Source organism: Spea bombifrons, chromosome 1 (genome assembly GCF_027358695.1).
Source record: "Spea bombifrons isolate aSpeBom1 chromosome 1, aSpeBom1.2.pri, whole genome shotgun sequence".
Taxonomy (NCBI): domain Eukaryota; kingdom Metazoa; phylum Chordata; class Amphibia; order Anura; family Pelobatidae; genus Spea; species Spea bombifrons.
In genome coordinates, this window is record NC_071087.1 from 11,803,995 (window position 1) to 11,820,830 (window position 16,836).

Below are 16,836 nucleotides of genomic sequence, written 5' to 3' on the forward strand. Positions count from 1 at the left end.
GGGCAAAGCACCCAAACACTGTCAGTCTTAGACGTTTGGCAGCAGACTTCCAGAGCTCAGACACAAGGCCCTAGCGTAAGCTGGCCACTCCGGCGGAGGTAGCAGGCGTTGCCACACCGCAAACAGACGCAGCCAGAGGGGAGAAACTGCCCTTACCACTAGGGACATTTTGGGCATGACTCTAGCCAGGAAGCGAACTGGCAGAGAAGAGATGCTGGCACCACCACCACCACCAGCAGCAGCATTGAAAAATGGGAAAGGCGAATGAGTGGGCAATTGGCGACCCACTCACCTGTTTCACCCCAGGGCAAAGCACCCAAACACTGTCAGTCTTAGACGTTTGGCAGCAGACTTCCAGAGCTCAGACACAAGGCCCTAGCGTAAGCTGGCCACTCCGGCGGAGGTAGCAGGCGTTGCCACACCGCAGACAGAGGCAGCCAGGGGGGAGAAACTGCCCTTACAATTAGGGACATTTTGGGCATGACTCTAGCCAGGAAGCGAACTGGCAGAGAAGAGATGCTGGCACCACCACCAGCAGCAGCATTGAAAAGGCGAATGAGTGGGCAATTGGCGACCCACTCACCTGTTTCACCCCAGGGCAAAGCATCCAAACACTGTCAGTCCTTGGCGTTTGGGAGCGGACTTCCAGAGCTCAGACACAAGGCCCTAGCGTAAGCTGGCTACATTGGCGGAGGTAGCAGGCGTTGCCACACCGCAGCAAGTGCAACCAGGGGGGAGAAACTGCCCTCACCATCAGGGACATTCGAGGCATGACACTAGCCAGGAAGCGAACTGGCATTGAAGAGAGACACTGGCACCACCACCAGCAGCAGCAGAATTGGGAAAGGCAAATGAGTGGGCAATTGACGACCCGCTCACCTGTTTCACCCCAGGGCAAAGCATCCAAACACTGTCAGTCCTTGGCGTTTGGGAGCGGACTTCCAGAGCTCAGACACAAGGCCCTAGCGTAAGCTGGCTACATTGGCGGAGGTAGCAGGCGTTGCCACACCGCAGCAAGTGCAACCAGGGGGGAGAAACTGCCCTTACCATAAGGGACAATTAAGGCATGACACTAGCCAGGAAGCGAACTGGCAGAGAAGAGATGCTGGCACCACCAGCAGCAGCAGCAGCAGCAGCAGCAGCAGCAGCAGCATTGGAAAAGGCAAATGAGTGGGCAATTGACGACCCGCTCACCTGTTTCACCCCAGGGCAAAGCATCCAAACACTGTCAGTCCTTGGCGTTTGGGAGCGGACTTCCAGAGCTCAGACACAAGGCCCTAGCGTAAGCTGGCTACATTGGCGGAGGTAGCAGGCGTTGCCACACCGCAGCAAGTGCAACCAGGGGGGAGAAACTGCCCTTACCATAAGGGACAATTAAGGCATGACACTAGCCAGGAAGCGAACTGGCAGAGAAGAGATGCTGGCACCACCAGCAGCAGCAGCAGCAGCAGCAGCAGCAGCAGCAGCATTGGAAAAGGCAAATGAGTGGGCAATTGACGACCCGCTCACCTGTTTCACCCCAGGGCAAAGCATCCAAACACTGTCAGTCCTTGGCGTTTGGGAGCGGACTTCCAGAGCTCAGACACAAGGCCCTAGCGTAAGCTGGCTACATTGGCGGAGGTAGCAGGCGTTGCCACACCGCAGCAAGTGCAACCAGGGGGGAGAAACTACCCTCACCATCAGGGACATTCGAGGCATGACACTAGCCAGGAAGCGAACTGGCATTGAAGAGAGACACTGGCACCACCACCAGCAGCAGCAGAATTGGGAAAGGCGAATGAGTGGGCAATTGACGACCCGCTCACCTGTTTCACCCCAGGGCAAAGCATCCAAAAACTGTCAGTCCTTGGCGTTTGGGAGCGGACTTCCAGAACTCAGACACAAGGCCCTAGCGTAAGCTGGCTACACCGGCGGAGGTAGCAGGCGTTGCCACACCGCAGCAAGTGCAACCAGGGGGGAGAAACTACCCTCACCATCAGGGACATTCGAGGCATGACACTAGCCAGGAAGCGAACTGGCATTGAAGAGAGACACTGGCACCACCACCAGCAGCAGCAGAATTGGGAAAGGCGAATGAGTGGGCAATTGACGACCCGCTCACCTGTTTCACCCCAGGGCAAAGCATCCAAAAACTGTCAGTCCTTGGCGTTTGGGAGCGGACTTCCAGAGCTCAGACACAAGGCCCTAGCGTAAGCTGGCTACACCGGCGGAGGTAGCAGGCGTTGCCACACCACAGCAAGTGCAACCAGGGGGGAGAAACTACCCTTACCATCAGGGACATTCGAGGCATGACACTAGCCAGGAAGCGAACTGGCATTGAAGAGAGACACTGGCACCACCACCAGCAGCAGCAGAATTGGGAAAGGCAAATGAGTGGGCAATTGACGACCCGCTCACCTGTTTCACCCCAGGGCAAAGCATCCAAGCACTGTCAGTCCTTGGCGTTTGGGAGCAGACCTACAGAACTCAGACACAAGGCCCTAGCGTAAGCTGGCTACACCGGCGGAGGTAGCAGGCGTTGCCACACCGCAGCAAGTGCAACCAGGGGGGAGAAACTACCCTTACCATCAGGGACATTCGAGGCATGACACTAGCCAGGAAGCGAACTGGCATTGAAGAGAGACACTGGCACCACCACCAGCAGCAGCAGAATTGGGAAAGGCGAATGAGTGGGCAATTGACGACCCGCTCACCTGTTTCACCCCAGGGCAAAGCATCCAAGCACTGTCAGTCCTTGGCGTTTGGGAGCAGACCTACAGAACTCAGACACAAGGCCCTAGCATAAGCTAGCTACACCGGCGGAGGTAGCAGGCGTTGCCACACCGCAGCAAGTGCAACCAGGGGGGAGAAACTACCCTTTCCATTAGGGACATCTGAGGCATGATTTCAGCCAGGAAGCGAACTGGCAAAAGATACTGGCACCACCACCAGCAGCAGCGTTGGAAACGGAAAAAGGTGAATGAGTGGGCAATTGACGACCCACTCACCTGTTTCACCCCAGGGCAAAGCATCCAAAGACTGTCAGTCCTAGGCGTTTGGGAGCGGACTTACAGAGCTCAGACACTAGGCCCTAGCGTAAATTGGCTACACCAGCGGAGGTAGCAGGCATTGCCACACCGCAGCAAGTGCAACCAGGGGGAGAAACTACCTTAAACATTAGAGAGAAAAAATTTAACTTTCCAAGCTAAGAGCTGGGTAACCCAATTTGGGCAGATTGAATTTAAGAAAGGCAATCTGCTCCATCAGATGAGGTGCCATGCGTGAGCGCTGTGGACTCAGTATGTTTCCAGTCATAGAAAACACGCGCTCACTTTGAACAGTGGTTGGCGGACATGATAGAAGCTGCTGCGCAACCCATGAGAGTGCAGGCCACACACTCTTCTTTTCATCCCAGTAGCTAAGAGGATCAACATTAGGAGCAGAAGGAACTTCACAGAGGTAAAGTTTGACCATTTCAGCAGCACTACTCTCCTTTCTGCTGCTAGCTCTGTCAGATGGTCCAACTATACTGCCAAGTGCCTCTTCCCAAAACGCAGCTGCTCCACTCAGCTGTGTTGTGCTGCTTGTGGCACTGCTGCTGATGCTGCTGCTAGGGGTAGCAGACCACATCATCTCTTCCTCCTCCTGCACCTCACCCTCCTCGGACAGCATTCCCATTTTACGCTGCCAGTCACGCACCTTGTTGACCAATTGCTCCCGGTAGCTACTGAGAACATTGAATTTCAAAGCTAGCTTTCCCTTAATTCTTGGATCACAAAGGCACGCTAGCATCATTTCGGGACTCTCTTCCATTCGCTTGCGAAGGTGTACTTTTAGCAGATCCTTCAGCTTCCTGACTATGGCTGCTACGTCAGGATGTAGAGTGCCACCTTGAACAGCCTCACGGTTTCCAAGGAACACATCCATCTTGCTGCCTAGATGGGAGAACACTGGGATTACCTGGGCCAGACTGGCAGTGTTTGAGCTTAAATTTTCTGTGGCATCCCTGAATGGTTTAAGGACTGCCACTAGCTGGGCGATCACTGTCCAATCCTCCCTATTCAATGGAGAGGTAATCCCTATATTGTGCTCTGAGGCAAGATTATGGATTGCCCTCTGCTGCTCCAAAATCCTCTCTAGCATGTCTAACGTGGAGTTCCACCGTGTACTGACATCCTGACGTAGGCAGTGTACGGGAAGACCTGACCTCTCTTGCTCTTCCCTCAAAAGTTGGCTAGCCTTAACACTATGGTGAAAGTGCCCAGCGATCTTTCTGCAGCGGGACAGAACTACTGCTGCCACATTAGTTCCTTCTGACATTGCTGCCTTCACTACAAGATGGATGATGTGGGCTGCACAGCGCACACCAACAATATGACCATCTCGCAGCGCTTTCACCATATTGGCACCTCCGTCAGTTACCACAAAACCAACTTCAACATTGGTGCCCGCCTCTGCTCCCACCCAAAGGCTAAACATTTTCCTAATCGCATGCAGAATATTTTGGGAAGTGTGCTTTTCATCCATCACTTCTGCATGGAGAAGGAATGATCGGTAGCCTGCTGCAGCAACTTCCTTAGACACACCGGGCTGCCACCAGTGTGCTGTCAAAGAAAGAAAGGCATGCTGGGCGCTAGGTGCACTCCACAAATCTGTAGTGAAATGAACACACTGACCAGCAGCCTTGGAAAGCTCCTCTTTCACTGCTGCAACACAGGACCGATACAGCGAGGGGACAATGTTCCTGCTGAAAGTGGAACGTGACGGAACTGTGTATTGTGGAGCCACAGCCGCCATCAATTGTTTGAAAGGCTCCCCTTCAATCATGGAGAAGGATGCCCCTCCAACAGCAATGAACTGACCAATAAGTCGCGTTACTTTATTGGCCTGCTGTTTGGGCATCGTTCTCTTGGAGTGGAATGCCCCAAATTCTTCCAGGGTGGGCTGGGCATGCAGTGCTCCAACCTGCCTTGGTCTCTGGCTGCCAGCACTAGTTGCTGCTGCTGCTGCTGCTGCTGCTATTGGCTCAGAAGAAGAAGCTGTTGGGGTTTTTCCACGGCCACCAGCTATGCTGCCTGCACTAAGTTTTACCTCTGCATCTTTCCCCAATAGCACAGCGTTGTGTTGAGTGCTGAGGTGATGCTTCATGCTAGCACTGGTAAAATGGCCAGACACTTTCCCTCTGCTTATTAGCTTCCCACAATGTTTGCACTTTCCATAGCGCCCTTCTTCAACATTTTCAAAGTGCTCCCAAATTGGGGCGCGCATAGCCTTGGAGTGTGCCTTGGGTGCTGCTCTTACTGCTCGGGGTGGATGAACAGAGGCAGAACTAGTGGTGGTGGGACTGGTGGTAACAGTACTGGCCATAGTGGGACTGCTAATTGCTTTAGATTTGCTAGGTTTTGCTGCTGCTGCTGGTGGTGGTGATGGTGATGATCGTAGCGGAGAAGGTGGAGGCTCAGGGGAAAATTGTGCACTAGTCATTTGGACACTGCTCCCTGAGGAATCTGATTCCTGACCACTCATCTCCTCTACTTCCTCTGGCTCATAGTCTAGCTCTTCATTAGCCAGATCGAATGGAATTCCTGCTAGGCTGGAGCTAAGACTGATATCGTCGTGAGACTCGTGACTAGTAGTAGTGCGAGCAGGAAGAATAGACTCTGCACTTGGCCTCTCAGTCTCAGGCTCCTCTGCTACCTCGCTAGGTGGAGTTCCACTATGTGTAGCCCTCTCTCTAACTGTCTTTACAAAAATTTTGTAAGGACTTGGTGGCTTGCTAGAGGTACTAGGAGGACATGGCGTGGCGGTACCAGTGGGAACAGTAGGCGCAGCACTAGTGGTGGTAGAGGCGGTAGAGGTGGGGGTGGTGGTGGTGGTTTTCCCTACAAAGGAATGAGATCGCTTTGGTTTGGGACCCCTCTGAGTCTTGCTGCTAATTTGGCTCTGCTTGGTACCTTGCATGCTGCTGGTGGATGGGGAAGATGCTGCTTGGGGCAAAAGGCACTTCTTTTTAGTCACTGGGCTGGTACTACTTGTGCTACCCTTTAACTTTGAACGTGCTTCTGGTGCTTTAGGCTTTCCGTAAAAAACCATAGAGCTTGTGGGCCTAGCCGCACTACTACTGCCTGCTTTTGGTGCCTTTCCTTTACTTGATGATCCTTCAAGCAATGCTTCCCCAAATGATAAGCGAGAGCTTGGCCTACTTGGCCGACTAGACTGACGCAAAGGCTGCATCTTAGAACTGGTGGTGGTGCTGGTGGTGGTGCTGGTGGTGGTGGTGGTAGATGGAGCTTGTCCCTCCTTAGTCCCAAAAGGAGGATCCATTTCAAATTTTGTGTTGTGTGTGTAGTGTAGTGTAGTGTAGTGTAGTGTAGTGTTTAAAAAACTATAAAAAAAAAATAAAAAAATAAAAATAAAAAAAAGGAAAAACGAATTAAAGACAAAAAAATTAGAGGAAGTTCTCTTCAGTGCTACTGCTTAAAAAGTAAAACTATGCACTACTGCACTGTGCTGTGTGCAATCTGCCAAAATCCTAAAGTTATTTAAATTATTAACTCAAGATTAACTATTTAATAACTAGCAGTATTTTATTTTTAATTTGAATTTACACGGGCCTAAGAGCTTAGCCTACTACTATGCTAGCCTAAAGCTATATTTCCTTACTATAAGTCTACCTCTAGGCAGACGCTCTCAAACCCACTAAGCTAAAGTGAGGTTAAATCAGATTCAGTATATGATTTATTAATTAATATTAAGTTATATAATATTAATAGATTAGAACTAATTTACTTATATATTATGTATTATAGATAGAAGAATATAGATTATGAATTAGAATTTAGAATTAGAATTACTTATATTATAGATTATGAATTAGAATATTATTATTTATAATATATTATAGATTAAGATTAAAGAAGATTAGAATTATTTTAGTACTACAGCTAGTAGCTTGAAGCTTTGCTTAGTACAGCTCGTCACAGTCAATTTTTCTTGAAAAGAATTAGAAATAAAATAAAATGTCACAGCAAAACAGTTATCTTCACTGCTTGCTGCACTCACTAGCCCAACAAGTTCACTTCACTGATGGACTGAGGTGAGCAAAACACTAAGGGTACTTTTAATAAAATTGAAATAAAATGTAAAATAAATGAGAAAATCTTTGCAAAACAGTTAACGTCACTGCTTGCTGATCAAAAAAAAACACAGCACTTATGCGGCTGCACTCACTAGCCCAACAAGTTCACTTCACTGATGGACTGAGGTGAGCAAAACAAATGAAATAAAATGAAAGATTAATTAAGAAAAATTGACTTGGTCTCTTACTGTTGCTAAAACAAAGCACAAACTATAGAGCTGCAGCACCAGTACTAATAAGATTAGCTGAACTATACGCTAGTAGTAATTAATTAATATTATTACTTTTATTTATAGCTAATTTAACTATTAAGATAAGAAAGAATTAGAGAATTATTGATATTACTGATTTTAGATTAGACACTAGTAGATGTTCTGAATGTCTACAGTACACTCTACACTAGTATACTATTACTAACTATAACTGACAAATATATATATTTTATAATGAATTCAATTATTAATTATATTAATTAATATTACTGATTTTAAATTAGACACTAGTAGATGAATGTCTACAGTACACTCTACACTAGTATACTATAGTATATATATATATATGACTGACAAATATATATATATATATAATATTATAATGAACTATTAAATTATAGATTCTATTAAATTGTAATTTATAAATTCTATTTAATTTATTTAAGCAGGACAGGCAATAGGCACTAGTGCCAGCCCAGGGCAAGGGCACCCCAGTGCCACTGAGGCACTGGGTGCACTGTCAACTCAACAGCACTTACACTAAAGTTGATGACAAATTAATTTTAAAAAAATTAAATTAATCAAATTATTATTATTAAATTAATTATATTAAGTAGCACTGAAGTGAGGATGAAGTACACTGTGAGAAAGGCTTACCAGTCTCACACAGAACAGAACAATCTCTCTCTGTAACGCTCGGATGCAGCACAGCAGTGTTGCCAAAGCAGTCACAGCGAAAAATGAATGGATCTCTCAGGCAAGCTCTGGTCTTATAAAGGCGCCTTCAGAATTCAAAAAACAGCAGCACAGGCATTGGACGAGACCCTTAGCGTTACGTCACAAGAGTGAGCTGATTGGACAGACGAGGATCAGCTCACTCCTGTTTGAAATTTTGGCGGTTGCGCGGCAAAAACGAAGACGATCACGAAGAATCTTCGATTCTTCGTGATTGTGAGTCTTCGTCTTCGCCTACGGTTTGCCGGCACTGTATTCTGTTCTACGTTCCTTCGGAACGAACAAAAAAACGGCCTCTTCGTGCTCGTTTTCATGTTCGCCCGAAGACGAATGCACAAGTCTAGTTCTCAAGGGCAGTATCAGCATCTGTACCATTACATAGAGATCAACAAGCTTGGTTTGGACCTAAAAGCCAGCCCAAAAATTTAGGAGCCGGCCCACTCACCATCCATCCATCAACACTGTACATACACTTGTCATTTCATGTATAAAAGTAAGGGAAGTCCAAAAGGAAAAAAAGTATTTTTCTTCTTGAGCATAAAATACAGTAAGGTAGGTCAGCGTTGCAGAAAACGTGGTTTTATTAGATTTTGTTCCTGACTTGCGATTCACACCCAAAACATTTGGCAAACTCCTCCAATACCTTTGTTTTCATTGGATTCGTCACATGCAAGAAATCTAGAAAGCCAGGAGTAGTTTTTTCAAGACGCGTGAATCGAAGTTCAGTAAGTCGGTTCTCATACATCGTGTTCAGCACTAAAGACGGCTCCGGACAGGCATTTAGTGAGATTCTTAAAGCAGATCTGTGTTTTCCCCAAAACCAATTTTTACAGATCTAGACACCAAGCAAACCCCTGTAAATGGTGTTTAAAACATCAGCAATATATATGTAGGCTCGGACTGGCCCATTGGCACACCGGGAAAATGTCTTGTGGGCCACTTGTCATCAACACTTCATGTTCCACTGATCCGCCGTGTAGCGTGCAGCTGCGCATACCCAGCCATCAGCCGCACCTATGTGACCAGGGCTGCCTCGTCACTGACAGTCTGCTCCTGTATATACGCATTGTATACGCATTAGATGCCCGATCTGCAAGATTATTCCTCCTCGATTTATTACCTCTCCTGATTTTAAATTGAGGACTGACAAACCAAAATCAGAAGCTGAATATCATGACAAAAGATGAAATAATTATCGGTTTTGTCAGCCATGTACTTTACCGATATAGCTTATCAGATAACCCGTTTCCATATGCTTCCTGTAGTACGGACAGCTCAAGGTCTCATCAAAGCCAATATCCGACAGAAGATACCATAGCGAGGATCATCGATTTACATTACGGCTACAGGGGGGCTACTTATCAATGGAACATCCAGCATAAAGTATGTCCAGGAATATATACCGAGAATTAAAGGGGAAAAAATATATTAAAAAATGTGTAAAAATAAAGACTTGGTATTGATTTGGTATTCGCCATTAAATAGTATTATTAATATTTTTTTCTTTTTCACTTATCGGCATTTTCTGTTGCTCCTTCCTATTTTGCACTACTGTGATCGTATCATAGACTCGCTGTTGGTGATTTTGTTAGCCGTATGTTATAGTTGAGATCCCTGCTTAAACAAAGGTGAGTCATTTAAGTGGTTTTTTTTTTTTTTTTAAATAATCACAAGGTTTCCATAAGGACTGGTGTTAGAGCTATGTCCTTCAAGCTAGTAAATGGTTAATACTTTAAGAGTCTCTGAGTCCGTTCATTGAGACAGTTCCCAGATATGGTAATATGTTATATATTTGGTCAACTGTCTTATGTTTATGACCTTTAAGCTGGAGAGGGCTGGTAAGGTGGGGGTAACTGACCAAGTGGCTGCTCTGATTTAAAGACTTGGGGTCCCGCAGATGCTTTTTGGGTGATTTACCTGCATTTGCACATACTGCCACTTGTGGGGTGTCTAGAGAAACAAGGAAATTTACACCCTATGGATGTATTCTGAGCTCCTTACGGAGTTTCCTTTTAGCGATCATATTATGGACAGGTCCGGAGAGTGTCACCTGCGCATGAGTTTAGAGATCTCCAATACTGGGTTGCTCTAATGAAATGTACCCAGCTGCTGGTGCCGGCACTTCCCAAACCTACAGGCTGCCAAGAAACCGCAGCCACCAATCAGATTGGATTCTTGCGCAGGTAGTCGGCACTACATCAAATACTACTCGCTATCAGTCAATCAAAAACAAGTCGGCCCCAATGCTCATTCATTCCGATGGATATTCAGTGGACTGAAGTCCAGGTTTACAAGGGATCCTGTGAGATCATCTTGGCGAGCACACCCATTGTCTCACAAGCCCGAGACTGAACTGTAAGCCAGCCGGTGCCAACCCGTTTTACTGCTTACAGGGCAGGGTTTAGTAATTAACACATTCTATCGCGACTGGGCGCAGTCTATAAAAACACCAGGTATAATATAATAATTCTTTCAGATGTCACATCTTTAAATGTGTTATGAACACACAGTTTTTATGATAAAGAGACTGCTACCAAGATATTAACAGCACCACAGAAACGTTCTGTAAGTTAACAGCATATAGTTTACCAAGAGGGTGGTAGATAAATGGAACAGACTCTCAGAAGTGGTAGAGGCTAATACAGCAAAGGAATGTAAATATGCATTGGATAGGAATATGGGTTCTGAATTAAGGTCTGGGTCTTTACATCAGGAAGAATGGGCTGATCAGATAGCCAAATGTGAAGGGCTTTGATAGTATGATAAATAGTTCAATGCAACGTTCAAGAAATCTCACTAATTGAGCTATACATTATGCAGGGCCAGCTCAGCCCTCCTTCCTGGAGAACCTTACTGTGTTGGCCCCTCATAATGAATAGTGAAGGGAGTGAGCTCGAAGCGCGTACTGTTTAGTGAACAAATCCCACAGTAAAGCAGCGCTTTATACAGAGCTTCAGGAAAAAGTTACATTTCTTATTAAGACACAACTGTATGTTTTAGGCTATTCTTCACCTACAGTTCTCCGTGTGATGCCGATTTTCGCTGATCTCAGCAACTACAAGTGACTACTGGCAGAAACTATAAAGTATGTATGGCCTATTTGAGGCTCTCTAATTTAATGAACACATTAAACTCAATTAAGCCAGAAGTATCTGGAGCCGACTCCTTTCTATTCTACGCCGCTGTGATCGTACCCAAGACTCTCAATTGGTGTTTTTGCACCCAATTTGTTAGGGTTCATATCCCTGCTTGAATGCAGGTGACTCAGTTAAGTGTGTCTTTAAGTAATGATGACAAGTCAAGGTTCATGCGAGGACAGTATTAGAGCCATTCGATGGACACGTTTGGCAAGGGGTAATATTTCAGGAGTCTCGTAGCTCCGTTATAAAGATTGATTAGAAGTAAACACATGTCCTTTGGAAAGACATGGACTTAATACAAAGCAGCGAGAGGAGTGTAAGCATGACATACACCTGTGACACGGGGCTGGCCTGTCTGCACACACAGCTACGTGTTCTATAAAAATAAACATTCCATCACACAGCGATAACCTCTAGTTTCTGTCTCCAGAAGTCTGTAAAAGTAAGAATAATTAGAGGTTTCCCATACAATGGAAAGCATGAAGCACTCAAAGGGGTTTACTCACTAAACGGAGAGTTGTCCGCGTAGTTGTGTTTTAGCTACTAAGGCCCAATCCCAGCGAGCTTCTGCTGCCGGGAGAGCTTGGCCAGTCCTGCATAATGTATAGTGCAGAGATGTCTTCGGTCTCCCCACCATTACATTTCACATTGTATGGGGCCAGCTTAGCTTGTTTCTCACCATTACATTTCACATTGTACGGGGCCAGATTAGCTCGTTTAGCTGGAGGAACCTACCAGAGTTTAAATTGAATCCTTGAGGTGATCTGGAGCCAACAGAGGGCTTCACAGCGGGAAGAGTGGGAAAGGAAAAGCATAAGAGCATACACCGCAGCGCTCACTGTACAGATAGAGAAGCCGTCACGTAAAAGACGTGTTTATGTTAATATTTGTCATGTAAACAAACAAAGTTCATCGACTTATTTCACTATTAGAACGGCTTTTAAAGTGAAATCTACTGCAAACAAGCAACTGGGCTGCCGGATCTTCTGCCGCTTATCAATAAGTTTCTGTCTACGTAAAACTCAGCTGCAGACCACGTCATCGCGTATAATCTTTATTATTGCAAAACCTGTTTTCCTTAGATCCTTAGCCAGAAGGTGTCCTTTAAAGTCACACTAATTCTGTAGTAATTAAGACAACCAGAATATGGCTCCCACCTATATTAATGCCACGGTGGCCAAAGTCACATATGTTTGTAAGACCACATGATAGATTGTAAGCTCCTTCTGTACCAATTTGTCTAAATGGAGTCATTTTAATTGTATGTGTTAAATATTTTCGCTCTCCCCCTATTGCAACTCCGCTATGGAATCTGCTGGCGCTATAGAAGTGTAACGTAACATGGTCATATATCGTGCTTTTTATGTTGCATGCTATTAGACACGCATGTGCACACAGGTGAGTTGTTCGTAACCCCCGTGCACACGCTTGTCAACTCAGTGCTAGTAAATTATAATGTTACGGGGTGTGGGTAGGTATCTATCTACTCATCTCGATGGTGTGGATACCAGCATTTACTCGTACAGGGAGAACGTAACTTCAAGTAGTAGTTACATTTCTTCTGATTTAACTAAACAGTCTACGGCTTGATGGAATTGGTCAACTATACCACAAAAATATCTTCCATGCACACACAGCTTTACCTCATAGTCTGTCTTACGTTACTGAGAGTGTAGTAAATAAGTTGGTATTACTTTAACGATACTTTTCTCCTAGTAAATAAGTTGAACAGCATACCAGCAGATGTGGTAGAGTCTAATACAGTGAGGGAAATTAAAGTATGGGATAGGTATATGGCTCCTGAATCTAAGATACGATCAAAGACTGATTAAGGTCTTAGTCTTTACATCAGGAAAAATGGGCCGACTAGATGAAACAAATGAGTTTTATCTGCTGTCAAATTCTATATTTCTTTGATTGTTCAGAGAAAGCAAAAAATTTACTCTGAAACAGTTAATATAGACACATCTACTAAATCAGGTGCCAGGCAAAAGGGGTTAAATCTTGAGTCTAAAAGATTATGAACATGCAGAAGGACATGCTTCAGCTTTTCCTAAAACTTTGGATTCAAACAACACCAGGGACGGAACTGCAGAGTCCACTAATCAACGTAAAAAAAAAATGGAGAGGTTTGCATAATAAATCACCCAAAGCCTACAGACCGTAAGAGACAAATAAATGATTGCACACAGAGTCACGAGTCACACGTGTTTCTGGAGAGAACATGGGCAGACTGGATTCAAACGCTTCTGTCTAAACAGAACATGGCCATTCCATATAAACTCTAAGGGGTTAACACTTGCTAAAGTATAGGCCATACGGCTCACTCTCTATTATACTATTCACAAAGCCAGGTGTCCACACATGTGAAAGGTGATTCTCTATAAGGACAAGATCCGGGCTGAAAGAGAAAAAGAAAAATAGACATGCGAGAGACACAGGAGATGAGGAGGATGAATTATTCATACATCCATCCTATTCTCAAATCACATAACTAGTGCTGACTCAATAATGACATCATGGATGACTCAGAAGCAATGGGTTAAATATATTTATAGGACGGGGGGAGGGGTCTCCACAATCTAAAGATCGGTTTCTTAAATAGAGGACACAACATGTATGCATAGGAAGTGTTAAAACTTACGTCATACCCAAGATCCTCCCTCTGAGCATTAATCTGTCTAGTAAATAGATCTGTCAGGAACTCACATCACACGGTTACCATCAGCCTGAGCACAAACGGTTAAGGAGAACTAGGCACAAAGACGGGATTAACCCCTTCAGAAGGAGACTGAGCAGCTCAAAGAACACAGGAAAAGTGCAGGTAAAATAAGCGACACAAACCAAGGTCAGAAACCAACCCTCAACCAAGGCGTTTGTGGGACTATAACTCCTATCAGTGTCTGGTTAGCCGAGGATGATATGAGCTGATGTATCAACGAAGCGCGTTGCTCTAGATTTTCAGGCACATTAGTATCACAATGAGGTCCAGGGAAAAGGAGTACGATAGGACTTTATCCCACCTGCTAATTCACACACCAGTTCATGGGAATAAAAACCAGCAACATAACGGCCACCACAGGGGCCACACTCTGTATGTGGCACTGACACAAGACCAAACAAAACAGGTTAAAGCACAGCATGGATTCTGCAACTAGTAACAACGTATCCTTCAAAAAACCGTCCCAGGTAAATGATCCGAGAGTCCCGCAGTGCTGCAGTGCCCAATACCCTTTCCTTAACCAGGAATTAATAAATACCCCAATGGCATAAGATCTTACCCTCTGTCACAGCGAGAGAGTGTGAATAAACACGATAAAACACACACAATGAAACAAACAGGGTGGCTGAGAGCTTTCTATACATCCAATGCAGCAGCCAGTGCCCTGCGTTAGCAGTGGGTGCAGAGCACATGTACACTGACAGCAGGACTGCAAGACTGGGCAAGTGGGTGATTTGCAGCTTGAGTCTAGGGGAATGCTGCATGCTTGTAATTGCAGGGGGTACGGAGTGGGTGCTTCTGATCACACAAAGCCCATACTATATAATACACCGCTGCTGGTTGAGGATGTGAACCCTTACAGCACAGGCAGAGTCTGGCCAGGTACACAGCACAGGCAGTGCATGCCCCGCATGAGGTGGGTAATTCACACAGGCAGGGGGCAGGTAGGACTCACCTTGGGTTTGTACAGCCACTTTCTGAACCTGTTCATCATTCCTGGCGTACGGGCAGCCTCTGGATGTCGGGATCCCCAGGGGACTCTGGTTGAGGTAAGGGAAAAGGAGGGGGGGCACAAATCACGGTTTCAGTCACAGGTTCCGGTTACCCCCGACCCAGCTCCCATTCCCCTTAGCTAGCAGCAGCGAGGGCTCCACTGACAGTCCCAAATCAGCCACCATCCCAAGCAAGCACTGCCACTCAGACACATGAGCGCAAGCGCAGTGGCCGCTCCAGATCCGAACCTGCAACTCCGCCCCTCTACTGGCACACAGCCCAATCAAGGGGCAGCGATTACAATGGCTGGCGGAGCTTGTTCACAGCACTGAAGTTCATCCTGAATGGGCGTGGCTTTGGGTTCGTATCGGCCATCGAGATTTTGGGCAAAATATTAGAGCTGATGTGGCAACCGTGTTAAAACCCCCTGTCTATAGCTTCAACTTTTATTAATGGAAACAGCAAAATATCAAAAACTATCATATAACATAAAAGTTATTTGGGAGAAATAATATGAAGGTTTATTCACTAAAGTGGCAGACTGCAGGAAAACATAGCTCATAAGTGTCTCTGTTTAGCACAGACGGTTGGACATTAAATCCCACTGCCTCTTTCCTCCCCTATTGTGGTACTTGTAGTTTACATTGGGATAAAATTATAATTGATTGAAATCTGCACTATATAGGATGTGCAAATAATTAAAATATTTTACTTTTTATTACACCACCTGGGAAACGTCCAGTATTAACTTTCATTTTGTTTTTCCATGTGAGTATTAAAGTGCAATCATTTCTAAATATTATTATTGCTGAGATATTTCGCCCCAATCAAAGATGGCCACAGGGACGTATGGGAATGTCTGACAGTTCTCTCCCACCTCCCCCATGGATAAAGCCGGTCACAGAAGACGCGTTGGCTGAATGTAAATGTAGAATTCCTTCTGTACGCTGGATTTCATTACAGGGCTCTTTGCTCCACGCTGTGGTGTCAGTAGGTGACCGTAGTGTAGCGTGGTGCCAATAACCAGAGATCTAAAACATCTGTTACAAATTAGTGATTTCCAGAAGCAAGGCTATTAGAGGAATCACATTAGATTCATCAGACACAGGTGGTACAGTAGAACTCTCATCACTATATAGCGATCCAGACACGGACGGGGGGACAGTATAATTCCTATCATTAAATCTAACGCCAGACACAGACAGCGGTACAGCAAAACTCTCATCTACTAAGCCAGGCACTTATAGTGGCACATCATAACTCATCCCTATATACTGAGATAGACAGTGAAATTGGTACACTATAACTCCCCTCTGTATGTACTGACCCAGACATTAACGGTGGTACGGCGTAATCAACGTTTTTGTTTGCATTTTGTATTCAGTCACACTTTCACTAATTTTCTTACGCTCTCATGCTCTGTTCTCTCACTCATGCTTTCTCACACTCCTACTCACTCTCATGTTTTCTTATGCCCTCTCACTCATTCTTATTCACGCTTTTTCATACTCTCTCACATTCTCACTTGTATTCATGCTCTCTCACCTTCATGCTCTCTCGCACTCTCTCATGTTCTATCTCACTCACTCTTATATATGCTCTCTCATATTCTCACTCAAAATTTCTCACTCCGTCATACTCTCACTCTTCACTCCCTCTCTCAGAATTCACAATCTTATTCATGCTGTCTCATGCTCTTAATCTCTCTTATTCACTCTTGCATGTTCTCTCACTCACTCTGAATCACAACAATGTCTCAGACACTGTGCTCTCTCACTCACACAGTCACTCACTCTTAATACTCTATAATGCTCTTTCACAATCTCTCACTCACTGTCACTCTTAGGTCATGTGAAGTGCTTACTTGTACTATTTGGGAGGGGAATCCGTTGCTGGGTAATAAATACTTTATACTGC

The 16,836-nt window shown here is 45.3% G+C and overlaps 1 protein-coding gene across 2 annotated transcripts in view; it reads right to left on the bottom strand.

The window, feature by feature from the left end:
• Positions 1-15,121, bottom strand: part of ZFYVE28 (zinc finger FYVE-type containing 28) — a 101,631-nt gene extending 86,510 nt beyond the window's left edge. For both annotated transcript variants that reach the window (XM_053458206.1, XM_053458205.1), the window contains exon 1: positions 14,882-15,121. In XM_053458206.1, the coding sequence (XP_053314181.1) occupies positions 14,882-14,920 (39 nt within the window). In that variant the 5' untranslated portion in view covers positions 14,921-15,121. The remainder of the gene's footprint in view (positions 1-14,881) is intronic.
• Positions 15,122-16,836: the final 1,715 nt, after the last annotated feature.